The sequence below is a fragment of the Rhopalosiphum maidis genome, chromosome 2 (assembly GCF_003676215.2).
Source record: "Rhopalosiphum maidis isolate BTI-1 chromosome 2, ASM367621v3, whole genome shotgun sequence".
NCBI lineage: Eukaryota > Metazoa > Arthropoda > Insecta > Hemiptera > Aphididae > Rhopalosiphum > Rhopalosiphum maidis.
In genome coordinates this window covers 91,218,001-91,245,485 of record NC_040878.1, presented here as the reverse complement: position 1 = coordinate 91,245,485, position 27,485 = coordinate 91,218,001, and the positions used below count along the sequence as shown (strand labels likewise).

The window sequence follows — 27,485 nt, the reverse complement described above, 5'->3', positions numbered from 1 at the left end:
AATTTAAATTTACGACTTAGTAATTTAGTATAAACTATGTGATCAAATAATTTACTTATTTTCCTATTTACAATTGTTCGTAAATGAGGCACATTAAAGGTTTATTAGCACAAGTCTAACATAAAAACTTTATAACATTTATGTTACTAAAATGCTATTTGAATCATTTCACCAGTGACGGATCCAGAGGGGACGATTGGAGCGATTGCCCCCCCCCGTTCTCTCTCAAAAAAAATAGTTTAAGTCCCTGATTTTAGTTATTGACGTAATTATACTTCAAGGATAACAAAATTATAGTGATATATTTTTTTAATACTATTACTATAAAAAATATTATTTTTGTTCTGCAAGAGACTGGAAAGTAACATATGTATTATGTATGTACCTAAATAAATACTTTAACAAAATTAATGTGTGCCTTTTAAAAATCGTCCCCCCTGTTATCTTGGTCTAGATCCGCCCCTGCATTTCACACTAGTCATTTTTTAGTGTACAGCAGTTTATTAATTGTCTGTATTTTAATTAAATCTCAGTAGTGAAAATGTAATTATGTTCAGTGGGATAAATTAATAATTATCTTCCTAAAAAATAAAAAAATAATTATTTTTTATGATAAAAAATTTTGTTTTATGTTTTTTTTACAAATAGTTAATACATATAAATACACATTTTTAGTAATAAAATATACATAATTCATTAAATATCATATAATACTTACAAACGGTTAAAATATCATGTTTTTAAATATTAAGAACTATGGTTGAAACATTAACATTGAATAGAATCTTCTTTTTCAAATGTAACTAAAACATAAAATATAAATAAAGAAAAAACAGTTAATATTGTTATTAATTTAGCTGCTTTGTATCGTTTTTTTGATTTTTGTAATAAGAATTAAAATTATAGAAAAAACAGATTTATGGTGCATATTTATAAAAAAAAATGTTTTCTAACATATCAATCACTGACTAATAATATAACTTCTTTTAATAAAAAAATCCTTTAATGCGCTAAATTTCAAAATAAATGTATCTTTACCAAAAACTATCATTAATAGGTATTACATGTGTAATTTGTGTTTTTAAGTATACATGTAAATGTATTATTAATTAGATTTATTTATTTAAAAAAAATATACAACCATTATTAACTTTAATCGAAAAATTCATGAAGATTCAAGAACTTGTACTTAATCTAATATAATATATTTAAAAAAAAAAAATACCAATACCAAAGAAATCAAAGCCACCAACTATAAAAATAATTATTATGTGTTTTACCTTGTCCACTTCATTATCAAATGATGACTTAGATAATTCTACTTTATTATCAATTACAGTTAAACAGTAATGTTGACACTCTTTAATGGTTTCTTGAGGTTTATTGTGTAGCAACATTTTAGTTAAGTTTGAAATTGCAAAGTAATTATTTTTGCAGTTAAAACCAGCACACATTGATTTTAATATGATCCTAAAGGTGTTTTAAAGAAATTAGATTATAATAACAGAAAAAGTAAATATATAAATATTTAATACTTTCTAAGCATTGGTAATTGTACACTAATAACACACTGATGCAACACTGGAAATGTATTGTATGTTTCAAATAACTGTCCAAAATTACCATTCATAATATTCAATGATAATACCACTGACATTTTTATCAAAGTACTTCTAAAAAAAAATACATATTCATAAACAAATAGTTATAATCACAGAAAATATATTATTCCAATATAAATTTAAGATAAAGTTTAGTTTATAGATTTATATTAAATAAATATTATATTTATAATATTTATTATTAATGTAATATTTATATTAACTTTTCCTAAACGCTAGGAGTAGGAAAATCATTTTAATGTTAATATTTACAAATAAAATACAACAAAATTATGTATGGGTTGAAAAATATTATGCATATCAGACAAATAAAATGGTAATTTTTATCATAACCAATAATCTTTACTGAATCATACTCTAAAACTTCATAAAAAATAAAAAATAATCACTCATAATTTCTGATTTTTTAGATTCTGAAAGGACAGATTAATCTATTGATTTTTCATTGATGTGTTTTTTTTTTTGTGCACATAATAACTAGTTAAAATGCTTCAAATCTCAACCATAAGTGTGGTTGTTGGATAGAAAATTGGTCCTAGTTTGTACTTTAGATAGATCAAAATTGAAAATGTCCAGTAATTTTTTTTTATTATTGGAAAAAACAACCAAAAATTAAACGAGGATTTTTAACTAAATTAATTTTCAAAGTAAATTCTTTATTTAATTATATAAGTATATCAAAATTGAATAACTTATAAAACTTGAGATTTGTATCATGTATTTAAATTATAAATTTTTATAGATTGTAAAATTTTCAAAATAATTTTGTTGAGTTATTTATAGACAATTAAAATTTTTTATTTTTATTTTTTAATAAATATATTGATGGAAATTTTTAAATGAGTAAAAATATTTTTACATTTAATATAATGACATAATATTCATAACAAATGGTTCATTTTTAAATTAAGAATTATTAAAAATGCATAGTTAAAATATCTTTTAATAAGCATTTAAAATCTCAAAAATTATAAATTATTTTGTTGTTAGAGATTTATAAAAATTTTCTGATTATACCTAAGATTTAAAAGTTTAATAAAAGCGGGAACTTATAACTTTTACTTATACATATTGTAATATAATTATGAATTTTAAATTTTAAATACAATTCATATGCAATGACATTTTCAATTTTAATCTATATATAGTGTCCCGCGAAGATTTACCCTTTGCGATATCTCCTGAAATAATGGAGATATCATAATTCTGGTTTTTTTATAAGATTCATAGGAACAAGAACTACAAGTATTTTATGTTTTAATTTATTTTTATGTTTTGGTAAAAAAGTTAAAAGTTATTTATTTATTTAATTATTTAAAAAAAAATTGAAGATAGCCATTTGTAGTTTTTTTTTCTGAAAATATTGACGTTTTAATATTTTAATTTCATCAATTTCCTGATTTTTAATATTTTTTCTAGTTTTGAAAAAACTATTTTTACCAAAACATGAAATATTTGTAGTTCTTGTCTCTATCAATCTTATTAAAAAACCAGAATTATGATATCTCCATTATTTCAGGAGATTTTGCAATGGGTAAATCCTCGCGGGACATACTGTATAATAGGGAACTTTTTTACTCTTTAACGATATTTATAAAATTATGTTATTAATTTTGAGTTATGAAGGACCGGTTTTTACGGCACTGATATAGGTTGATAAAATGTGGTAGAAATATAAATTATTATAATAGTTAATACTAAATAATATAATAAATGCAATATTTTTGGTAAAAATTATATCAAACTTCTAGTATTACTAGAAGTAAAATTACTTTAATAACTATAGCCCTAACCTAAAAGTATTAGGTATACTTAATTATATAGGCTGACAAATCATCTTAGCTTAGAATCATTTTTTGTGTACAGTGATATATAATTGAATAATGACCCTCTTCACACCTTATGTACATAATTTTTTTTAGTTAATTCTGGCTTTGAAAATGTTATCTTAAATCACATCATTGATACAAAAAAAAAATTTTCTACACCTAAAAAAACTGTTTAAATTATGTCTGGTCTTTAAATTAATATTTAATTTAGCCATAGCACCTACCTAATTATTGAGTATTTTATGCGTAGAATATAAGTATCATTAAATACAATTAAGGCATTATCATAATGACTAATATTTAATTCCAGAATTTTTTTAATTTCCTTATAAACATAGAAAAAAAATAAGACAATAATATACAGTTTTATCAGTAAAAATCTCAGTAAACTTTATCCTAAATAATTTAATTATTAATAAACTGACTTCTTTGTGATAAACGGCAAAGCTTGTTGAAGAACATTAAAATCACCTAAATTAGCAACAATCAAAAGTGATACCATTTCTGAACAAAGTTTATCTGTTGCTTTGTCCAAGTCTTGCAAAAATATTTTAACAATTTTAAAAATGCTTTCATGAAAATGCTTCATATTTAAAAACGGATCAAATGTGTTAACATCATATTCATAACATCTATAAACAAAATTGGAAATATGATAAACAATACATTAGTTGTTTTTAAAGAATAAAGATCATATAATATTAATATATGACTCACTTATAAGCTGCATATGCATGAAACCGAATAATTGGTGGTAAAATAGCCATCCAATCTTGATCAGACACTTCTTGTATTGTGGCATCTTGTTTTATAGAATTTAAACGGTCATCAATAAAATCATAAACAATATTGAATGGTATATTAGTAATTGTGAGTATTCTAAAAGCATTTAAGATTAATAAAATAATAATCATTATTATTATTCTAGTAAAAATTATCTATTACTCATTTAAAAGATATGATATGGTATTCTTCAAAACTGATGGCGGCCTTAAAATATGAGGTTTGTTTAATGAACTACCTGCAGCTGAACGACTAAAACATTTAACCATTTTATATGGGGCACATTCTAACTGGTGTACAAGTTTTTTTGATTTTCTCCTAGACAAAAAACATAATAAAATTATCATTAGAAATGAAGACATTTTACAGTTCCGACTAAGTACAATAAAGTAAATTAGCAGTTGTAAATTATTATGTTTAAAAAAAAATCTAGTCTGAATTATATATTAAGCAAGCAATATTGTGGTTTTTTTGTTAAAGTTAACTTAAAGTAACAAAATAGTCTTGAAGCCCAAATTATAATATTATATATTACATATTAAATGTTAATTTTTAACTCCTACAAATTTAAATTTTTATATTATGTATTTATGTTCATATGGATATTAAATCTATAGGCAATAATCAATATTAAGATTATTAATAATTAAGGTAAATTGTATTTTACTCACATAGTTTTTTCCTCTCTTGGACACATTTCCATGCATATACCTTTCACTGGTAACGCCATTATAAAATATATTTCATTTGTTTTGTTATTTCATTACTTAATAATTACTACTATTATCACGGAACCAAGTTATCTATAACAATATTACATCATTTATACACTAAACAAATTACCAAATACTAATAAGTGTCAACTGTCAAGTGATGATTGATTCCAAATTAATATATCAGCTAAATGCCCGAAGCCCAATAGTCAATATCCAAATCCTAATTAACTATTCTAATTTATGATTCCCAGCAGCAATGCGTAGACGAAAACGAAAAGACTGCCGTCTGCCACTTTTACAGCGTCATAAACAGTAAATCATATATAAATATAACATTAAATTCATAAATTCATTGATATCTATCTCCTATAGAAAATAATGTTTTACTTCATGGTTTTAATGCTTTTACCATTTTACATTGGATCATAATACGGATAGAGCTACGGCGAATTATTTATATCCACATAAAAAGTTGTCGGCACAATTAAAGATAACCACTATCCAGTATCCACCATAGAAATCACCCACATCATATTGTTCTGTGCTTAAATCGAGATTGTTGCCGATATAAACACAAAACAATTAGCGACGGGTCTCTTTATTAAGTGCTCGATGTGTGCATGGTGCATGCGTGAAGTTACTTGTTATGTCATGTCTATTTTCCAGATTATCACCATGAAGTTAGAGATATCTCTTATCTTCATGATTATCACTTAATAATAATTCTGTGATAATATTATATTATAGAAGTCTGTCCTTTTCAGTATGGCTATTGACAGTAAATACTATATAGTATCTATAGCCATACTTTTCAGTTAATTATTGTTATTTGGTATCTTAAATATTATATTATACAAGTATACAACAAAATTAATTTAAAAAATAGTATATTATGATCTAAAAAAAATTTTACCTTTGTTAACAAGTTAGGTATATATAACATTTATCAATACTCACACTTTATTTGTTTTTATCACAGATTTGATTTTATCCATATCTGACAATGTTATCATACAATTGTGAATTCAGAATTTGTGATGGACAGTCACAATATTATTTGAAATTAAAATACTTACCAAAAAAAGTTTTTGACTTCATTCACTTAGTTGCTACTCTATTTCGTTGATATATGAAATTTCTTATTTTATTAATTACTCAAGAATATCATATAAATTCATGTCTATAAAGAATTACATACTATTTGGATGAAATGTTGGTGACACGATCAGGTATTGTAGTTTTATTTATGTATTTATCGAATACCGACCATAAGTTCATAAAGACAGAGTAATATTACTCGTCTTGCATTATCAGGAGATATCAGATAGTGCCGTAACTGTAGAGAGGGTCCAGGGGTTCGGACCCCTCCCCCCGAATTTTTAAAAGTACAAACATTTTTGTATTGAATATTGTTTATTACATTTTCAGTATCTAATTTAAAAAAAAATGTTGGACCCTTGAAATTATTTTCAGTTACGGTCTTAGTATCAGATGTGAGGCGGAGACGTAGAGTCCATCTAATCAATAACAGAATATACGAATATATTGGATGAAGGACATTAGACATATTATAGTATGCTGTTTAGTAAATAAATTATATTATTATAGAACTCAAGGGTTGAATTAATAATTGTATATACTATGCACTGGGTTTATCCCATAATTTGATTTTGATAAGATAACCTAAAATTGATTAAAAATTGACTCAATAGTCTACTCGAAGATAGGTTAGGTTAGGTCAAAATATTGATATTTTAAACTTTTAAACATAGGTACAGATCTGAGAATTTAAGATCTCTACATTGTAGCTTTCGATCTGTATCGAAATGCGTTATAAATTTATAAACCAATTATGCTTATATTATTATTTTCTATAATTTATATTTGATGAATCAGAATGCTTGAAAATTTATTACGACATCCTACATAAGTTATTCTTCTACATCAGTGTAAAATAATTAAAAATGCATAGGCACATTTTTTTCATAAACATTTTAAGTTCAAATTTAGACGGAATAACTTGTATATACGATAAATAACGATGTTAACTTTTTTTATATAATTCAAAAACATTATTCACGGGAGCTTAAAATGTTTATGCATAATGTATATTATATTATTATGAATTTCACTATACGCAATGACATATTTGATTTATTTTAAGATTTTTATCTGTATTACTATTGAATCTGTTTTTACTGTTTTACGATATTTACAAATTATAGAAAGATGTTATTACAATATTACATTTTGAATTATTTAAGTTGATAAAATATGGTATAAATAAATATTATTAAAATAATTAAATATTATAATATCCAAGAAAAATTTATATTAGCCTGTCAATTAGCATTAACAATAAAATAAATGGCTTAATTGCTATGTATCAAAAAACCATATAATTTTATTGTGATAGTTGATGATATAGACTGACCACTGACCAGACCAGCTCCACTCGTTTTTAGTATAATAGTACACAATGATATTGATATATCATTTATTAACTCAAATTTAATACACCCACAACAGAAACCGACTAATAGATTAACTTGCTTACATTTATTTTAGTATAAAATTTGTATAATTTGTTCATATTTTTTTTTACAATAAGCACAAATGATGTTTAAAGGGATAAGAAGATATTTCCCCCCGTAAATTTTTTGAAACGGACATTCCCTTCCATATTTTTATTTCAATATATGTACCTATATAATTAGTATATTTATAATAAAATATATGCAGTTATTATTTTTATTTTTATAATAAAAATAAAAATAATAAAAAATAACTAGAAATTGCGACATAGATATGAAACATTTCGTAAAAAATCTTTAATATCCGATTCTTTACTTATCCCTAAACACATATTTTTAAACCTTTTTCATATTAATATTTTTTTTTGTGTATTCAACCATATGAGTTTAGATACTTAACAATTTAATAATTAATACTGAATTTGATCTTTGAAGTGTTTCAATAAAGATCCAAATATTTGGGTGTTGAGTTCTTATTAAGCTTTTAAATTTGTTATTGAAACCTTCACTTATATTATCTGTTCTAAAGAACAAATACCTGTGTTTTTTTTTATATATAGCATTATGTACATTCCATAAATAAGGAGGACATATTGGCGAGGAACGTCATAATGCTAAACCGCCCAAACCATTTGATTGAATAGTGGTTATAAATATATAAAATATATATAATATATTGTGATTATTTTAATACTTATTTTTAAAGCGCGGATTTATATGCATTAAAAATCAACCAAATATGCGCTAAAAAAACCCTAAATATTCATAACTATATGCACTAAAATGTTAAAATATACGCGAAAAATAAAAATATGCATAAAAAAAGATTAGCAAAAAAAATTTATTTTTTAAACATTTAATCAATACAATTGAAGAAATTTTTTTTATAATTTAAAAAAATTATCAAACCCAACTATAAATACTTATCTGCTTTTCTTAATTTTTTTTGTAGGAAGTTTTAATCTATAAGAAAAAAATAGGAATCAATTTATATAAAAAATGTTTCCTAAAATAAATTAACTTACCTAAATGTGAATTGCATTGTATGACAATCATTTTATATTATTATATTGTAATACTATATATTTAAAAAAATGTTTAAAAAAACAAAAAACATCGAAATATGCACTAAAATATGAAATATGCTATTAAAATTGTAAAATAAGCCCTTAAAATAGGAAAATGTCAAAATATGCGTTAAAAAAGTTTCATTTTTTAAATTGTTATGTCATGAAACAAATTGTGTGTGCTCATTTAGCATATCATATGATCAACCAGAATAAATATGCAAATGCATACAAATCCGTGCTCTACCTATTTTAAATACATTTTGAATATGGGTGGGAAAATATTGTAATATTTTTAAAATATGTTAATTATAATACATGTTTTAATTAGTTTTTAATATAGGAGGAAAATGTCCGCATCAAAAAATTTACGATGGAGGGGTGGGAAATGTCCTATTATGCCGAAAATAACCTGGGGGGGATTGCTATTCGTTTAAAGGTTAATAAAATAAGATTAGATAAATTAAATATATTTGTTACATATTATAGATACTAGGGACTTGAGAGAAGGAGCCATCCACTGGATGGTATCCAGTGATGAAATTTCGATTCCGTCAGATATTTGTTTATGTTGATTCCGCTGAATGTTTGTTAAACATTAAACGATGTATCATTGTATCATATTATATAATTTTTTTTTTAACTGTGTAATTGATACATGCAGTGTACCATAATAGTAAATATATATTTTTTATTTAACTCAAAGGGATTCAAAAATTGGCGTCCACAAGACCACAAATGACAATAATACAACAGAATTATACATATATTATGGCAAAAAAAAAACAAATTAAATACAATAGAAAATTTGTTGAAATAATATAATTCAATACCTACCTATTTATTGTGGCTGGTGATAACCACCTACCTTTTTATAAAATATTTTTACAGTCATATTTTTTTTATTTTTAATAGTTCCAATGTACTTCTATGTAAAAAGTGTTTAACATAAATGTAAGAATTTTACATTTTTTTATTATGAAAAAAATATTTTACAAATATTCAGTGGATTGATAGGCGGCGAATCAATATCTAAAAATTTCAGTGACGTTAATATACGGTGCAATCGATTAATTTCTTACAAGTGAATAGAACATTTTGATGCAATTAATATTATACATCCGCTATGACACTAAGTTTGTTTTAACCGTCTTCAGGGGTTATCAGGAAGATTTAGGCCCATTTCACCGAATCCCATTTTGCCGAAACAAATCATTTCGCCAAATCATAATGAAATAGAATTTTGTTTCATTTTTGTTAAAAAAATATTAATTTTATTTGTATAGTCAGTTTATCGTTATTTTAAATATTTAGTAAAATTATTATATAAACATCCGTCAATCATTATTTGAAAATTGCTTGACCAAAGTGGAATAAAGTGCATCATAGATGTGTCATAGCCAAAATGTTCTCTAATAGAAACAAACATACCATTTTCAAAATCAATTTGAAATGTATTTGGGCTTAATATAATGATAATAAATAGTTTATTGTCAAAATAATATTTTTTTTTCATACATAAAGATAACTTACAAATAAATTAAACAATTAATGACGTCCCAAAAGCATAGCTTATGGTGGGTACAACAAGTTCAGTACAATACTAATATATTACAATTTATTATTTATAATTTACATTATACATATAATATTTATATTATTATTAACGTATTACAATTTATAAAAAACATATTTCATATAGATAAATGTAATAGAAAGAAAATACAATTACAAGTTTTTGTTTATTATATAATATGATTCAATGTTATGTTTTTATGTTTTAAATATTTTTTATAATGATACTTATTTTTATATGATTTTAAATTAATATATTAAGCATAATGCATAAACGAATACCGACATTAATAATCATTTTTCTACCAAATTCCTTATGGATTACTGGCGTATTCAGATTTACTGATTGTTTAAGACGTGTTTGATAGCTGTCTGATGGGTAATTATTTTTGAAATCTAAATTAAAAATATAATCAAGAATATTTCATTTATATAAGCCATTGAGGTTTCTTACATTAAATGTATTTTAAAGATCGTCTACATGAAAATCATACGATTTAAATAGTATAAATCTCAACAGTGAGTTTAATGTAATAATAAGTGGATTTAAAGCAAACTTTGATGCATTTCCCCAAACAACAATGCCATGGCTAATAATATATTGTTCAAGTGCTAAATAGACTGTACGCAAGGTTTTATTGTTGAGGATATCTTTTAACAATTTAAATTTATAAAACAATTTTCGTAGCGTACTAACTACATAATTAATATGTAAGTCCATCTCAAATTTATATCAAAAATCACCCCAAGGTATTTAATTGATTCAACATGTTCAAGCTTACACATTTACATGAATCTAAGGACCTATTACAATTTGAATTGTGTAACACTAATGGATTGTATATTAAACTTTTATTTTTATTTATTTCAAAAAACATATACTTTGATTTTTTAATATTGAGTTTGAGTAAATTATTTACAAACCAGTTATTAATAATAGTTTCTAAGGCAAGTGTAGCTAATATATTATAACTATTGTTTAAGACACCACTGACTAACATTAAGGTATCATCAGTATAACTTATTATTTTAGCATTTAAATTTAAGCCAAATAAACCATTTGAATAGATTATAAAAAAAATAGAGGTCCTAACACTGTACCTTGTAGGCAATACTCACTATAGGCTTCAATATAATTTCCCTCGCCACTCCATTCTCCCACACTATGAAAAAAGATCAATTTGAATTATTGATAATTTGCTTTAATATATTGAAAATATATTAATAAGAAAAATATAATTAAATGATATTAGAAGTATAACTATTGAAATAATTTAAGTATACAAACAAAATCACGAATAAAATAAATATATATATACTATATAGTATATACATATATTTTTTAAATAGTCTTAACTTAACATATAGTCTACAAATTTGTACAGCGAACTTTTTTAAATGCAAATTTATCAATTATACTATCATTATAATATTACAAAGCTTTTTTTACTTGATGTGTAAAACTGTCGTTTCTCTGTACCTATAGTTGAAGATAAATATGATATGATTCTCTTTAACGCTGAAAAAACGTTCAGCGAACAGTTCGTTGCAAAAGTTTATAAAAAAATACGTAACGCAGTATTAGTAACATTTGCAGGATATACATCTATTAAGTTATATTTTTGTGCAACATTCCACATAGTTTTGAGTTTTATTTTTGTCATCAGATTTTGAATAAAGATGACCACGTAAATAAAGTCATTCGTTGGTAAACGATTATTCAATGTGTCATTATAGGATAATGCTCTACTAGAGCTATCGGTTTTTTTATGAATAGTTTCTTCATCAGTACAGTATAACTCCGATGGAAAAATAAAATTTCAAACACGTTTCGTTCTAAGAACTCTTACGCTTTAAGTTCAGCATTAAATTTATTAACAATTACATAAAATACATTGATTTTAAAATCTTCTTTGTCTTTATAAGGGCATTTATTATTGATTTCATTTAAATTAAGTTTTCTTTTAATATTTATTTATATAATTATATACCTAAAACAATTTAATACACGTGATCTTTTAATTTAAATAAATTAAAAAAAAATTTATTCAGTACAAATTTACTGCTCAAGGACCCAGCCTCATTGGCCTAGGCTTAAATCCTTGTCTGTGGACAAATACAACTGCACCCCCTCCCCTTGATCGGCTCGATCTACCGCTGAATTATTAGACATACCGATTTTTGGTCTGCAGCGTGATTATATTGATCCCTACATGATCCCATTTCGAAGATTTAGTTATCAAAACAACAAAACTTCAATTTTTACCAAACTTCCTTAAAAACTGTAGTGTGAATTATTATAAGATTCTATGTAAGTGTTAATGTGAAAATTAAAGGTATATATTTGTTTTTGTTTTTGACACTGGCGATTGTGGTATAATTTTGTGTCGCGTATAGTATAACCACCAATTTAATAATAATAATAACAACAACGATGATGACTAAGGTTTGGAACGATACATCGTGGTCAGACCGTGACTCTGCAGAGGCGATGATCGGAGGAGAGCCGAGAACGTTGAAAATCACGGCCATCGGACGCACGCGTCACGGTCCGAAAAACGTTTACTATTCTCTCTCTTTTGGTCTCGACTTCGCTTCCACGCGTCAATAACGCCGACGCAAACGAATTTTTATGGCACCTACTTCACCGCGGTGAACGTACATCGTTCACCTGCATCTTGATTCTCGATGTATGCTACAGTATACAATTGTGTCGTTTTCATAACTTAATAACCATTAACGCAGGCCACGAATATTTTACGACTATACTGTATACTAGTACATAACATGCACAGACTACAGTAATACATGAGGTAATACAATACAGTATATAGGTAAGTAAATTAAAAGTTGCTAGGTAGGTACATAAAAAGGTACTAGCTGACCGCTGTTACAACTCGTGTATATATTATATTTTATTATAAATATTGAGCCACTGAGGTAGGTTTATCATTTGACTGCAACAGAAATATTGAAATACCTTACAATCATTACATTGCACGTGTATTATATATACAATATATGACAGCATTACTACAATAAAATTGTCACAATAACGATTTCGATTCACTCTAATACATCGTACACGAGCGTTATTATATAAAAATCATAATTATATTTTGTATGAGAAATTAGTTAATTTTACGTTGAACGTGTATATAATAGGCAATTAGTTTATGTTTGTTGGGTACAAAGTTATCGAACTTCAAGCGTAATGGTATAAGTTAAGTCCTTAATATATATAATAAGTAATAGTATTTATAATCGTTAAATTAGTTTTAACAATTTAATTTAATATAATATACACAACAATATTGTTTGTTTTCCGGCAGCCGTTCCATCGAAACGTGTGATCTACCGAGGGGATAATACTGATAACACTGCCACGGCCTTTACCGTCTTGTTACTGAGTTGGTTGTCGTCGTCACTTATCGGAGGAGGAAGAGGTGGCGACGGCGATGACGAGCGAACTGTCGACAGACGGCCGACTTTGCCGTTACTACCGAGACGCGATCCCGACGCCGACCGACGTTATGATGCCCATCACGTACTTGGGATTAGACTTCAGCACGCAACAGGTATTATACTTCTATATATATAACATTTTAAAATTATGATATACCTATTTTATTTATGATATCGTCTATAAATAATTCTGTGGTCAACAAACTGATTTAAAATATCATGTGATCAGAGCATAGGTGGGTGTTTAAGTGGGCATACATAGGTAGGTCTCAACTTCCTCATTTTTTTTATGGCATTGACTAATTTTTAGTCATTATAAATTACAATTTTTTGCTTGAATCAATTTGACGTCATTGGGTGCGGCTACAATATGTATTATCTGCAGGCGGACATATAAGCGGTTCACCGGAAACGTTCTTAGGATATCGCAGTTACACCGTCCATTTGTTCTTTCCATTCTTCATCTTAATTTTCTACAAAATGTGCGTAGGTAAATTAATTGTATAAAATATGCCATTTGACATCATGGTATTATTGGTATTATCTATTTCGATAGGATTTTATTCTAGTCATACATGATACATATAATAAGAGATCAGGTATTCAAGTTTATAGCCTTATAGGTATATCTCATAACGATATATTATTAAATTTTTTTTAATAAGAATTTCAAGTTACAAAATATTATAATTTATAATATTGTTAAAAATGTATATATAAACTATAAACTGTATTTTATCAATAATTATAAAATAAATTTTACGTACAGTATATTGTTATTGTTATACATAATAATATTATACATATATATTTAAAGATTTTTGACAAGGTTATTTATTTATTTCTAATTAAAAAATCATGATATACTTATTACTTACCTACATATTTTTATACATATACAACTAATACAAGTATTAATTACCTAACCTAACCTGTTGACGTACATATTATTATATTATACAATAACCCTATTGGTTATTTTACAATTAAGTTCGTAATAACCTAAATGGCTTAATGTATATTAATTTAGATAAAAAAAATTTAATAATAATATCAATATATTATTGACCTATTTGACCTTCACAATGCTAGTTATAAATTTATAGATACTTTGAAATTTGAATAATTAAATACTAATTATTGAAATGTCATCTAATGTAAAAGTAAACAGCATTAATTTTTTTTAAACATTTTTGAGAAAATTTATCATTGCCAAATTGATTTAAAAAAACAAAGCTTTCTTCACTTAAAAATTTCATTTTCGAAATACTACCATTGCACGTCCACTCTTAAAAACATAACTATAATCGGATTAGTGTAGTGTATTGACCTATTTTTTTTCTATTGAGGGGAGTAGTAAGTTTAGAAATTGGTTGATTTTAAGTCATTAACCGACAGAACTTGATCATGTCCTAAAAGTTCGGTTGCTGCAATGGGTTACTTTCCTCATTAGTACGTCATAAAACTGTTATCATTTTAATAGTGCAGGACGTCATACTCGTATGTGTGACTTAGTCTTAGTATAACACGGTGGTTCTTAACGGGGGCGGTATTGCCCCCTTGGGGCAATTCGGTCTCTCCGGGAGGTGATAATTTTGAAGGGAGCGTTGAGGGAGGTTGTGATGGAGAGAATGGGCCCCAATGTAAAAACACTAAAAACATTATTTTTCTCCTATTTTATACAGACTTAATACTGCCCAATAACAAATTATGATTATCGGTAGATTAAAAATATTGATTTTTTGATTTTTGACGTTTTTATGCAATTAGAAGTAAGTAAAATGAAAATATGTAAGTTTAAATTATAGGAGTGTAATATAATAATTAAAATAAAAATAACCAAACATTTATAAATATAAACTTTAAAAATCTAGTAAAAACTTGAGTGGAAAACCTAACTTATTTTTTGTATTCTTGACTCGAACCAACCGTTTGAATTTTTCTCCATCAACTTTGACCTAAATGAAATCTACATCCTTTTATTCAACTGATGGCCATACGATTAATAAAAATGAGTGAATTGATTTTTAAAAATCTGCAAATAGATATTATTTTAGGTGAAAAATTGATATTATTTTTTATTTAATTCAGATTTAAGATGTATAAACTGTAAATGCTTTAGTAGGCATTCGTGTAGCAGGTGGTCTACGCGAAGGGGTGATCTGCGAATTCAGAACGAGTGATCTACATTTTAATAGTATAAAAACACATTATATTTTTTATTACGAGTACGTCATATCATACAAATATTCGTCAAATATAAAAATAAAAAATAATTAGCTAAATATAATAATAATTTCAATTACAGTAAACGTTTTTAGTATCATTTAAAAATTTTAAAAAAGTATGTTTAGGATTAACTGATCTCCACCATGCTTCAATCAGATGACGAGGTAAAAGTTCCGATGTAGTGCCATGCATTTTTCGAAGTATTTTCATTTTCAGATGTGACCAAACGCATTCTATTGTCTGGGTGTTGGCTGTTGTTAGCGGGTCGACAAAGTTTTTAGAATGGTTTACAGTCAAGTGATTATAACATGTATTTTGTAAAATTTTATATAATTTGCATTTATCTGATATTATTTATGTTCCTGGAAGTATTTCTTTTTCAATTATTGGAATAAGTGTAGCTCTATCTCGACGTTCAACAACAAAAAAACGTTTTTCAAGAAAACCATCATGCCGCCAACACATTCCAAAAACCCAAGGTCTTTCTACTCGTTTGCAATAATTTCTATTCCTGTTATTAGGAGGAATATTTTCAGAATCAGAATCAGAACTATCGTCGTCCGTCAAATTTGCACCTCTATGATCACCCAGTAGAATCCTGCCTCTATTATATTTCCTTTTCCCTCGTAGTAATGAGTCGTCAATTTGAACACATTCATTAGATCCACCCATAGGTTTCCGATTTTCATAAATAGTATAACACACATCGCGGCATAAATTGTACCAGTCTACTACTATCTTATTAGAACGTCCAGTAAGCTGACAAAGTATACAATACTCATGTCTTCTGACCAGTAAAAAACTAACTCTAAAATTTGTCCAAGCGACAATTTAGAATTACATTTATTATTCAAATCCGTGTAAGAAAAAAATATATTGTCTTGACGCAGAGACTGGAATGTTTGGCATCTTAAACTTTGGTACTCACGTTGTTCACCAGAAGCCAGTCGTTTTTTTCTGATCACAATTTTTGTTTCGGAATCACATTTTTTACAATTTGGTATTTCACTGTCATTCGGAAGTAAATTGTGAGGTTGTAAAAAATTTACAGTTGATTTCATACATTTTTACAATATGATTAACATTTTTATATACCTATATTTTTAATTCATTATATATTATAAATATTAATATGTATGTTATATTTATATGATATATACATTAACATTTTTTTTAAATTCAACATATATAATATATACTATTTACATAATATATAAATTAACATTTTTATATTTTTTAACCTAACCTTACAAGTTAATATAAATATAACATTAGCGGGGAAAGATATCAGACGGGGAAGTGTCCGTGAAAATTATAGTGGTCGAAATACGTGCGTGAAATTGGCCTCTCCAATCGAAAAACTTTTCTTCCGGGAAAAGTGTGAAGTTCCAAAATCGGAAAACTTGGTTCCAAATAGTTTCAAATAAGTTCCAAAATATTGGCGAAGATTTGAAGTCTATAGGGCAAAGTAGGGTGAGGAGCAACTTAACGCATGTCGAAATTTGCTTTACTAGCACTTCTAACACAAATATGTATTATGTTTTATGTTTTATGTATATAAATAATATTATATACATATTATTTTTTGAAGAAATAAACAACAATAATATTAATAATAATTAATTAATAATAGTATAAGCATCACAAGGGGCCCGGTTTATCGTTCATAACAACATTACTTAACCTAATAATCTAAAATGTTCATAAATTGAAAGAAAAAATAAATATTAAATGATTTAAAAATTGAAATATCTGTATGTTTTTATAGACACAAATATATAACACAATATTTATAAATTAAAATGATGAATGAGTGATATTACCTTTAGGCTATAATCCTATAGTTAAATAGTTTAAAATTTTAAATAGTAGCAAACCAGTACGGCCAGTTTACACATCACATTTTTTACTACGTATTTGAAAAACGGTTCTTTATAGTTAATTAATAAATATATTTAGTATTAATCAGTATATTTTATTTTTTTATCTCCAGTTGTGCTAATAATTATTACAATAATAATAAACTCAGTTATTAATTATTATAGTTGTTACTATCTTCTAATTGGCAATATATATATATATACATGTAATACTTGAATAATTTAATACCTAGTTCATTAATTGCATGGTAATGACGCTAATGGTGTACAATGTATGTAAGTACTATGTACTTCGTAATTTCAGTTGACAGTTAAAATAAATAATTTTAAATTTAAAGAAATAAAATATTCGACTAGATTGTCATCCTGGCTAATCTAGTAACTTCTTTTCTAACTTACGCTAGTACGTTACTGCTGTAGTCGTGTTTTATTATACTCAAAAACTGTTGACTGCTGATGTAGATAAATATTAAATATATTGTAAGGTACATATATAACCTATAAATACCGCCTGAAAATCAGATTATATCAAAAATTAAAACATTTAATGCAGTTGAAAGGAGTTATCGTTGACGATGAACTTCACAAGATCTTCGAGGCCACAGTACATTTCGACACAGAGCTCCAGGAGTTCCGGACTCATGGTGGTGTGATTAAGGGCAAAGACAGACAGCACCGTGAGGTGACAGCGCCAACGATTATGTGGGTCAAAGCCTTGGACGTATTATTGGACCGGTTGCAAGTATGCGGTGCCGATTTGAGTACCGTTGCCGCGGTTTCTGGTTCCGGGCAGGTAAAGGTTTTTTCTCTTTTTTCTGAATGCTTAAAAAAATAATGTGTTTATAAGCCAGGTCAGGGTGGTTCAATCTTTTATAAAGTTGGCGGGCAAATTTATATTTTCATAAAAACATCGGGGGCCACCAGGAAAAATAAATTATATGATTATTGATTTCCTATTCATATTCTATCTTATATATATATAAATCTACAGTACGTGACACGTGTGTATGTCACTGAATTCCTCCTTAACGGCTGGACCGATTTGAATGAATTTTTTTGTATTCGTTTGTGTGACGTCCTGGATGGTTTAGATTCACAAATCAGCCCGATAAAATTAATTATTACCCCTACATTGCTTAAGGAACCTCTGAATAAAATTTCAAGTTTTATTAAAAAAAAACAGACATATTTATCATTAAAGATTTTTGGTTACTATAGGATACTAAATAAAGTATCTAAATAAGGTACTGAATAAGTAATTTATATATATGAATATATTGGCGGGGATGAGTTGAATTTTGAATCCTAATTTCAACTTTAACACATATATACATACGTTTATTCAACTAAAAATACCGTTTGTGCGAGGACTATTCAACTGTTTTTACCTCGCATATAAGTAAAAATAATTTCACTCACCCAAACGGTACAAATGATAGTCGCCCAAACGGGCGACAAAGTGCACGGGGACAGCTAGTTTTATAATATATTTTATTATATTACAATTTTATTATAATACTATTGTGATTTTAATTTTTAATTAATAAAAAAAATAATTAATTTTATTGTTGTGAGAGGCCAAAATAGGCTTCGTGAGGCTGCGAGTTGGACCACCCTGGGCCAGGTCATAACTCATAACTAAAAAAAAATTGTGGCGGGTGGACGACCCTCCCCCCAGTTACGGCCCTGTAATGGCTTGTGTATTTATATATAGGTAATCGATAATGCGATAATCCCACAATCGAAATACTTTATTTTATTATAAACACGTGGTCTACAAGAATTTAAAAAAAATTCTAAACTTCTAATGTATAATACAATTATGTTATATGTGTATGGAATGTATGTTTTAATACATAGGTAGTCACCGTCCGAATTTTCAATGAATGATATTAGTTATTACTAAACAAATCTATATTTTTTTTAATATTTAACTCATATTAGTCATATTATTATAAAATAATAAGTTATAGATATATGATATACTGGTAAACGGCATGTGTTCTATAAACTATGTTAAACATGAGATTGGTAGCTACTTGTTTTTACACATATCGTAAAAGTACTTTTTATTAAAATAATATATTAATAGTGAACAGAATTGATAAAAAAAAGATTGAAAAAAGATAGGCAATAAGTGGGTATAGCACTACTGTACCTACTAGTGTGTAGTCTGTACATACGGTTTTAAGTGGATCACTGTTTTGGCCATTTTAGATGTGTTAATTTGAATTCAATAATATATCATTGTATCTATATTAAAAACGACTCTGAGTGGAGACTAGCTATCAACCCATTTTTCTAACGGATCAAATATAAGAAAAAAAAATAGCGATAAGATTTCGATTTTTTTAACTACCACTTTTCTATTTAATTTAATTGTTTTGTGGATCAAATTAAATTGGACGAATGGGTAAAATTGGTTATTATTTTTATACAATTTACATTCTGACATACTGTCTGCAGCAACATGGCACGGTTTATTGGACGAACGGTGCTGAAAAAACGCTACAAACTCTAAACCCAACCGGATTTTTACACATGCAATTAGCGTCTTGTTTTTCCGTAGTCAACTCACCAGTGTGGATGGATTCTAGCACCACGAAACAATGTAAACACCTCGAGGATACTGTCGGCGGACCTCAGGTTGGATTTATTTTTATATCATTATAGCAATATAACTTGTATATTAGGTATATTATATCTTATTCCAAAATCAGTAAAATCAAATTATTGTTAATTGTATGTGTACAAGGTACGATAGTAAACACTTATTTTGTAACTATTGTCTATATTTTACAAAGATGTTGATAAACAGTTATAAATATCTGGAAAACGAATTAAGTAGGTATATTGTTTACTTATACATACCCTTCATTCCGTGTATAGCAATTGGCTGACATCACCGGATCGAAGGCGTACGAGAGGTTTTCCGGACCGCAAATCGCCAAAATGGCCGAAAACAAACCAGGAGCCTATCACAACACTGAAGTCGGACTTTTTTTCAGTCGTCCAATCGCCCTACCAAATTAATTTATTATTATGTTTTATAATATTCTAGAGGATATCGCTGGTGAGCAGTTTCGGCTGTTCGTTATTTCTCGGCGCATACGCCCCAATCGATTGGTCCGATGGTTCCGGAATGAATTTGTTGGATATCAAGACCAAGGAGTGGTCGACTGAGTGCTTGGAAGTAAATAATTTTGACAATATTGTAATTTATCACATCACATATAAGACATAGCAGTATATTCATAGGCGAAACTAGACACTTTTATTAGGACAGGCCAAATGAAAAATATAAAAAAAAACTTCTATTAACAACTTTATATAGTAATTTTGTTTAATATATATACACACAGAGTGATTCTTTTATCATAAAACACTCATATTTCAAAAAGTATTCATGTTTTTTGAAAAATTTTTTTTACATAGTTTCAAGTTGTTAAAAAAATCAACGTTTTTATCAAAAATTTATATTTTTTAAGTTTTTTACTTTTTTGAATGAATTTTAATGTTATATTCCAAAGCAGAATAATTTTCTGAGCATTTTGATACATAAAAATCGAATTTAGGACGAGTAGTTTATGAGTTTTAATTATGTATTTAAAGTTTAGATAATCGGAGTAGTGGAGAAACATTTTGCGGGGTAACCCCGTACCACTTCACTCCGCGCAAAAAAACTTTAAATACTAACAATTTAAATTTTTAATAATAAATAAAAAATTATAATAATTAATACATTTATAATAATAGACGATGTATACATTTTTTAACGAAAAATTATATTTCTACAGGTAGTTTTAAAATTATTTCTAATTGTTTTCATTTAAATTTTGACATACTGCTTGTCCTATATCACGTGTCGAATATAAAATAAAAAATACCGAAAATATTGAATTTTTCAATGAAATTATAATATGAATAAACAAGCGATAAAATTAATTAATTGATTATAACTATCGATAAGAAGAAACGGTAGTTTTATATTATCCCAAGTAAATTTAAACGGAAAATTCCACAAATTTTAGATGCGAAAAATAGTTTTTAATTTATATAAATAAATATGCTTTTACTTATTAGGCATTTAAAAAAAAATTACTTTATTGTATTATATTAAAATTTTTATTTGTACCTTTATACTATATTATATAAAACATACAAATGTATACGTTTTCATGTTTAAATATATTATTTATAATGCCTAAATAATTATTAAAATATATAATATATACACATTTTTAGTCAGTATTAGGTCAGGCCATGGCCAGACGCCTAACCCGTAGTTTTGCCTATAGGCTATGAGTATATTGTATATCTATAGTAGTGTTCGGAATTTAGGCGTGCGCACCAGGGCTGGACTTGAAGCTGGGACGGACCGTGCCGCCGGGTACCGATTTGGGGCCAATTAGCAATTATTACGCAGAAAGGTTTGGTTTCAATCCCGAGTGCCGGGTGGTGTCATTCACTGGCGACAATCCAGCGTCGTTAGCCGGCCTGTGCTTATGCGATAACGACATCGCTATAAGTCTCGGGACCAGCGATACTCTGTTCCTATCGCTCGACGAGCCTAGATGTCTGGAAGAGGGACACGTCCTGGTCAGCCCGATTAACCGAGACGCGTACATGGTACTCTTGTGGTAATTATATGCTCTGCATTAAATAGATATAGATTTACATAAAGAGTCAATCATAATTTTGAGTTGTTTTTAAGTTTCAAAAACGGCTCGTTGACCCGCGAAAGACTGCGAAATCACTACGCCAACGAGTCGTGGGACCACTTCAATACATTGTTGGAGAGAACGCCGAGAGGAAATTTCGGATACCTGGGCCTGTACTATGACGAACAAGAGATCATACCATGGATACAAGGCGACTACCGTTTCGACAAAAACGACGGACTCGTAGACAGGTTCCCCAGCCGGGAAATTGAAGTCAAAGCGTTGGTCGAGGGACAGTTCATAGCTAAAAGGGCGCATGCCGAACAGTTAGGATACATCATAGGTTCGTCGCATATTAATATACTAAATATTACGATAATATTTTAATATATAATAAGTACAAGTGACAAAAGTAAACAATTTGGTACATTAATAATTATTAAAAAAAAAATAACCAGATGCCAAGACGAGGATCATAGCTACGGGAGGCGCTTCAAACAACAATACAATGCTGCAAATTTTATCTGACGTTTTTAACGCACCAGTTTATATTCAAGTCAGTACAAGTATTTTCTTCCTTTTATCGGACATTTCTATACACTTGAGGTAATTTTAGGAAGCTGCTAATTCTGCAGTCCTAGGTGCTGCATATCAAGCTAAACGCGGACTTGTTCAAAGTAAGAATAGTGACTTCATCGATTCATTTCAATCGGTGGTAACCACTGTTCCTCCTCCTAAGTTAGCTTGCTCTCCTCATAAAGATGCTAATGAAGTAAGTCAAAAATTCATATTCATACAAAAACAATACTAATTTATTGTTGCCCTTTTTAGATTTACACTCCAATGGTCAAGCGGTACAATTATATTATTAAAGAGGTGCTATCTGCAATTAGAAAATAAATACCTAACACATATAAACAGAACTGGTTTTACACTATCACGTTGTTGATACTTAATACATGTTTATTTTATTCAATTAACAACTAATACATTTAATTATATGTTGTCAAATATTACAATAGTAAATAAAATTATTTATTTCTTTACAATTACTTTTTACGACCACCACGTTCTTTCAATTGCAAATGAATAGTTGAACCAGGGCCTATGTTATAATAAGCTAATGTATTAGAATCTTTGAAGAACAATCCCTAGAAAAAGATTAATATTAAAAACAATTTAATTAATTACTTTTGCATATCATATAATAGTTAAAATTGAAATGCATACATCACATTGTAATTTTTGTTTGCCAGGTGGCATTCCTGTTAACTCGTGAATTTTTGTCTTAATCACAGATACTGTCTCTTGTAATGGTAATGTAATATTTAATATCTGTCCATTGAGAGCCCATTCCGGTTTGTCCGTTAGTACAGGTGTTCCAACATTAAACATAACAGGACCCTAAAATGTATAATTAATTAATGGATGATCTGTTTTTAAAAAAGTAATTTGAATTATTTACATTAAACTTCATCATGAACTGTATTTCAGGTTCTAAGGAATCTTCAGTCTTTTGTTTTTTCATAAGTGGTTCATCCTCAGCAACTTCCATTACATGTTTCATTCCAGGCTAATTTAAAAGTGTATGTTTAATAATTAACAGAATATTTTTAAATTATTTAATAGTAAATTATTAATGTATACATACTGGACCCTGTGGTAAGGGAGGTTGCATCATTCCTCTAGCAGCTCCCAAAAATGGATTTGGTGGCATTTGGGGCTGCATTACTTGATAAGCTTGAGGTTGTGGAACTGAAAACATATTGTTAATATCAACACAGTTATTCTGTGATATCAATAAGTAATTAAGGAAGATAAAATAGTATTTATACATTTTGTATATTATAAAAATATTTTTTTTGTCAAAACTTTGGTTCTTACAAAACATGACAAACTTAAAATACATAAAAGAACTAAACATTTATTATAAGGTAAATATAGTGTTGCAGTTACCTAACTTGAGGCATAAAACAATGAAAAACTTGTGCCACAAATTGAATACATTAATAGATTATGCTATGATTATAAAGTCAATCTTTAGTCAAATACATTTTCTTAACTCACCCATCATTTGTTGTTGTTGCTGAACAATCATCATAGGTTGTGATTGCATCATATTAGGAGCATGGGGTTGCATCATAGCGTTTTGCATATTATTAGCCATTGACATTTGTACAGAAACAGCTTGAGAAGTAGGCGGATGAGAAATAGTTACTGTACCCGATACTGGTTTTGGACCAATTTTTTCTTTTTCATCATCATGAATTAGACCTTTTACTTTATGTATTTGGTGAATTTGGTCTTCTAGGGTGATATTAGCTCGTGCTGCACGAGTTGCAGCTTCCACACTAGAGGTGTGCCCATCCCATGTAGCCTATAAAAATGTAAATATTAATTAATTTTCACATAGGACATATTGTGTTTCTAAATTTATTACTTTATCATCTTTTCTACTTTCTTCTTCTCCAATTTTTTTACCAATGGCAGTTTCTTCGACACCAACACCAAATATATCAGTACGACGTTCTGCCAACTGTTTTAAACTAGCCTCAATAGCAGCTCCTAGATAGATAAAATAATAATTTAAAAAACAAATTAAATACTATTTTTTTGTCAAGTGTCCAGTTACCTGGAGCATACACTGATTCCTGGTTCATCTTATCACTAATATGTTTATCTCGTTGTTCTACCCAACGAGGATCTAATAATCCAATTCTCATATGTTCTTGAACTTTACTTGCAGGTATCTTTTCACCAGTAATTGGAGATATTAAATATTCTTCAGGAGGTGCTTTAACTGGTGCTCGTACAACTGTAAATATGAATCCAAATAATAAACATGTTATGTGATAGATAAATTAAATCTTACTTTGTTTGGGATTGTATCCCTTTTTCACAATAACTTTTTCAGGAACAGCCGGTTGAACCATTTGGTTTGAACGACTATCAGATCTTGAAACACCTGGTGGTAAATCACTGTCATCATCACTAGACGACTCATCCATATCTTGAACCTTTTTTATTTAAATTAAATAGTATCAAAATTGATTTAATACATAAATAAATTTAAAATATTATTACTTGGTTGTTATCTCTACTGGACTTTTCTTCACCTGGAACTCTTAGTTCACTTTCTGGAGCATACATCCTACCATTAACTCGTTTTTCAATTTCATCATCACTGTCTACTTGCATGTCGTCTTCTGCATCACTCATTTCAACAGTTTCTTCTCCATTATCTACACGTTCTTGCATTAATGTACGCACACCAACTTGATCAGGAGTAGTTGGGGGTGGAAAATTTCCAATTTCACCATATTGAAAGTCAACAGTTTCAACAACAACAAAATCATGCCAATCAATCTGAGCATAAGCCACTAAAAAAAGGAATGTATATTATGAGATTGTAAAATGCTGTAACATCTTAATAGAACTTACATCTTTCTTTTTCTATAAGTTGTTCTTCTTTTCTACGTAAAGCATCTTGGTGTTTTTGCCATTCAGAACGATATTTGACATCATCTAAAATTTGTTGTCTATCATAACTTTCTTCTTTTAAACACTTCATAAGATCTTTAGGAGGCATCAGCACTTTAGTGTACTGTTCAAGAAGCTTTGTAAAATATTGAAATAGTGAATGTTGTGGGCGTAAAAAGTCAAACTGAAAGTTACGTTGTTCCCTTGCCATTAGATTGGTTAAAAACTGTCTGCCATTACGAGCAACAAATAATGCTGTAAGCTTTACTATATCTCTGAAATTTCAAAATGTATTGGTTAATGTTTATTAGCAAAGTTTATTATAAATCCATACAAGTCCAGAGCTGATATTGATGGAGGATCAGCAATGAATTCAAATTCTTTTGGTGGATCTTTTGGTACAAATATTGATTCCTGAACTTGTTTCAGGAGCTCTTGTTGTTTGAGTTGGGTAGCGGTTGACATGCTTTTTGTTTCTTTGGGTGGTAAGGTCGGCTCTTGTGCTAAAGTAAAATAAGAAGTAGGTATACAAGTAAGTAGCTTATGTAATACATAACATAATTAAAAAAAATTAATACTCACCAGCTTTTTCTCTGAGGTCTTTGACTTTGTGTACATAGTACGCATGGTAAGGATCGCCTTGGGTAAGGAAATTGAATTTGGGATTGCCCAATTCATTTTGACGAATACGTGATTCAAATTCTGGTCCATTTCTAGCTACAAAACTGGCAGTTTTATCGACAATATCTTGATTAAGAGGTAATTAAGAAATCATTCAATGAATTACAAACATAATCTTTAAATTAAAGTCTAGTAATAACATCTCTAAAATCGGTAATACAATTTGGTCTCAGAATAGTTCTCATGCTTTCTTGATTCCATCATATTGGATTCTCTGTCCAAACGAGTGTTTACCATGTTTTTTCAGAACAATTAAGCAATAAGAACTTTTATTATAAACTAAGTAAACTATTACTATTCGATATCCATACATCTAAAATATGTATTATATGTTATTAATAGTGTAATCTAGTATATTCGGTACAATACAGTAGGATAGTAGTAAAACAAAAAATAAATTCAAAATAAAATTAATATAATCAATGTCATCAAATAAAGGATACTCCTTACTTCTGGCGGTGGATAAATAATGCCGATGGTAGGAACTTCTTCAACACCTTCAGGCATCTTGAAAATCAATTTATTGAAATCTATGAAAAATTTCTTTTTAAAATAATAATAATGTATTTAAAAAATTCACTTATATGTTTGTTATATAAGTTACATTATACTAAAGGTAGAAGAACAAAAAATTTCTATTCATATTTAATAAAAGTAACAAAAACATTAAGAATACTTACTAGTTACTAGCTACAGAATGTCTAAATACTGAATAATGATGAATATTAATTATTACAATATAAAAAAAAAAAACTAAAGTATAGTGTATACAACTGTACAGTGTATTAATTTTTGATAATACGATAAACATTAAACAATATTTTGTAAAATAATACAATAATATTTTAGACATTTAGGTTAATAATGTACCAATGTGGTTTAAACCGGATAAACCATCCTGTATTATCTCGTTGATGTGTAATCACTGTAGTCAGATGATTGTTGTTATCATCGTTGTGTCGA

The 27,485-nt window shown here is 27.8% G+C and overlaps 4 protein-coding genes across 10 annotated transcripts; 1 reads left to right on the top strand and 3 right to left on the bottom strand.

The window, feature by feature from the left end:
* Nucleotides 1–670: 670 nt before the first annotated feature.
* On the bottom strand, nucleotides 671–6,141 carry LOC113555177 (germinal-center associated nuclear protein-like). 6 transcript variants are annotated; one of them, XM_026959541.1, is made up of 8 exons: nucleotides 6,027–6,141; nucleotides 4,906–5,037; nucleotides 4,397–4,552; nucleotides 4,169–4,330; nucleotides 3,877–4,083; nucleotides 1,536–1,673; nucleotides 1,281–1,470; nucleotides 671–803 (listed from the first exon to the last, which is right to left on the bottom strand). In XM_026959541.1, exons 2-8 carry the CDS (start codon nucleotides 4,962–4,964, stop codon nucleotides 741–743), a joined length of 975 nt encoding a protein of 324 aa, XP_026815342.1. In that variant the 5' UTR covers nucleotides 4,965–5,037; nucleotides 6,027–6,141; the 3' UTR covers nucleotides 671–740. The 6 variants fall into 6 exon arrangements, with proteins under 6 accessions (XP_026815342.1, XP_026815343.1, XP_026815340.1 ...); XM_026959542.1 differs by lacking the exon at nucleotides 6,027–6,141 and adding an exon at nucleotides 5,864–5,882; XM_026959539.1 differs by lacking the exon at nucleotides 6,027–6,141 and adding an exon at nucleotides 5,099–5,671.
* Nucleotides 5,976–23,360, top strand: LOC113555176 (xylulose kinase). Of its 2 annotated transcripts, none has more exons than XM_026959535.1 (11): nucleotides 5,976–6,179; nucleotides 13,459–13,704; nucleotides 18,254–18,493; nucleotides 20,167–20,346; nucleotides 20,590–20,691; nucleotides 20,762–20,893; nucleotides 22,042–22,340; nucleotides 22,415–22,704; nucleotides 22,820–22,917; nucleotides 22,978–23,133; nucleotides 23,193–23,360. In XM_026959535.1, the coding sequence occupies exons 2-11, from the start codon at nucleotides 13,585–13,587 to the stop codon at nucleotides 23,259–23,261; spliced, it is 1,686 nt and encodes a 561-aa protein (XP_026815336.1). In that variant the 5' UTR covers nucleotides 5,976–6,179; nucleotides 13,459–13,584; the 3' UTR covers nucleotides 23,262–23,360. The 2 variants fall into 2 exon arrangements, with proteins under 2 accessions (XP_026815336.1, XP_026815337.1); XM_026959536.1 differs by lacking the exon at nucleotides 5,976–6,179 and adding an exon at nucleotides 12,921–12,939.
* Nucleotides 15,946–16,761, bottom strand: LOC113555179. Its single transcript, XM_026959543.1, has one exon. The coding sequence runs from the start codon at nucleotides 16,490–16,492 to the stop codon at nucleotides 16,175–16,177; it is 318 nt and encodes a 105-aa protein (XP_026815344.1). The 5' UTR covers nucleotides 16,493–16,761; the 3' UTR covers nucleotides 15,946–16,174.
* On the bottom strand, nucleotides 23,304–27,294 carry LOC113555175 (splicing factor 3A subunit 1). Its single transcript, XM_026959534.1, has 14 exons — nucleotides 27,203–27,294; nucleotides 26,966–27,052; nucleotides 26,424–26,588; nucleotides 26,176–26,344; nucleotides 25,803–26,116; nucleotides 25,446–25,741; nucleotides 25,234–25,378; nucleotides 24,994–25,176; nucleotides 24,802–24,926; nucleotides 24,429–24,738; nucleotides 24,013–24,116; nucleotides 23,827–23,934; nucleotides 23,592–23,765; nucleotides 23,304–23,512 (listed from the first exon to the last, which is right to left on the bottom strand). Exons 2-14 carry the CDS (start codon nucleotides 27,027–27,029, stop codon nucleotides 23,411–23,413), a joined length of 2,259 nt encoding a protein of 752 aa, XP_026815335.1. The 5' UTR covers nucleotides 27,030–27,052; nucleotides 27,203–27,294; the 3' UTR covers nucleotides 23,304–23,410.
* Between the last annotated feature and the right edge of the window lie 191 nt (nucleotides 27,295–27,485).

Bases quoted from the DNA above. Each gene is read 5' to 3' on its own strand.
- LOC113555177 (XM_026959541.1), bottom strand. From the start codon at position 4,964: ATGGCGTTACCAGTGAAAGGTATATGCATGGAAATGTGTCCAAGAGAG. The intron at 4,331-4,396 runs GTAATAGATAAT...AAATGCTTTTAG, and splicing joins ATATCATATCTTTTAAATGA to AATACTCACAATTACTAATA. The intron at 1,471-1,535 runs GTATTAAATATT...AAACACCTTTAG, and splicing joins CAATTACCAATGCTTAGAAA to GATCATATTAAAATCAATGT.
- LOC113555176 (XM_026959535.1), top strand. From the start codon at position 13,585: ATGACGAGCGAACTGTCGACAGACGGCCGACTTTGCCGTTACTACCGA. The intron at 20,347-20,589 runs GTTGGATTTATT...TTCCGTGTATAG, and splicing joins ATACTGTCGGCGGACCTCAG to CAATTGGCTGACATCACCGG. The intron at 20,894-22,041 runs GTAAATAATTTT...TTCGGAATTTAG, and splicing joins GGTCGACTGAGTGCTTGGAA to GCGTGCGCACCAGGGCTGGA.
- LOC113555179 (XM_026959543.1), bottom strand. From the start codon at position 16,492: ATGGGTGGATCTAATGAATGTGTTCAAATTGACGACTCATTACTACGA.
- LOC113555175 (XM_026959534.1), bottom strand. From the start codon at position 27,029: ATGCCTGAAGGTGTTGAAGAAGTTCCTACCATCGGCATTATTTATCCA. The intron at 26,117-26,175 runs GTATGGATTTAT...TTGAAATTTCAG, and splicing joins TCAATATCAGCTCTGGACTT to AGATATAGTAAAGCTTACAG. The intron at 24,117-24,428 runs GTGAGTTAAGAA...ATATGTTTTCAG, and splicing joins GCAACAACAACAAATGATGG to TTCCACAACCTCAAGCTTAT.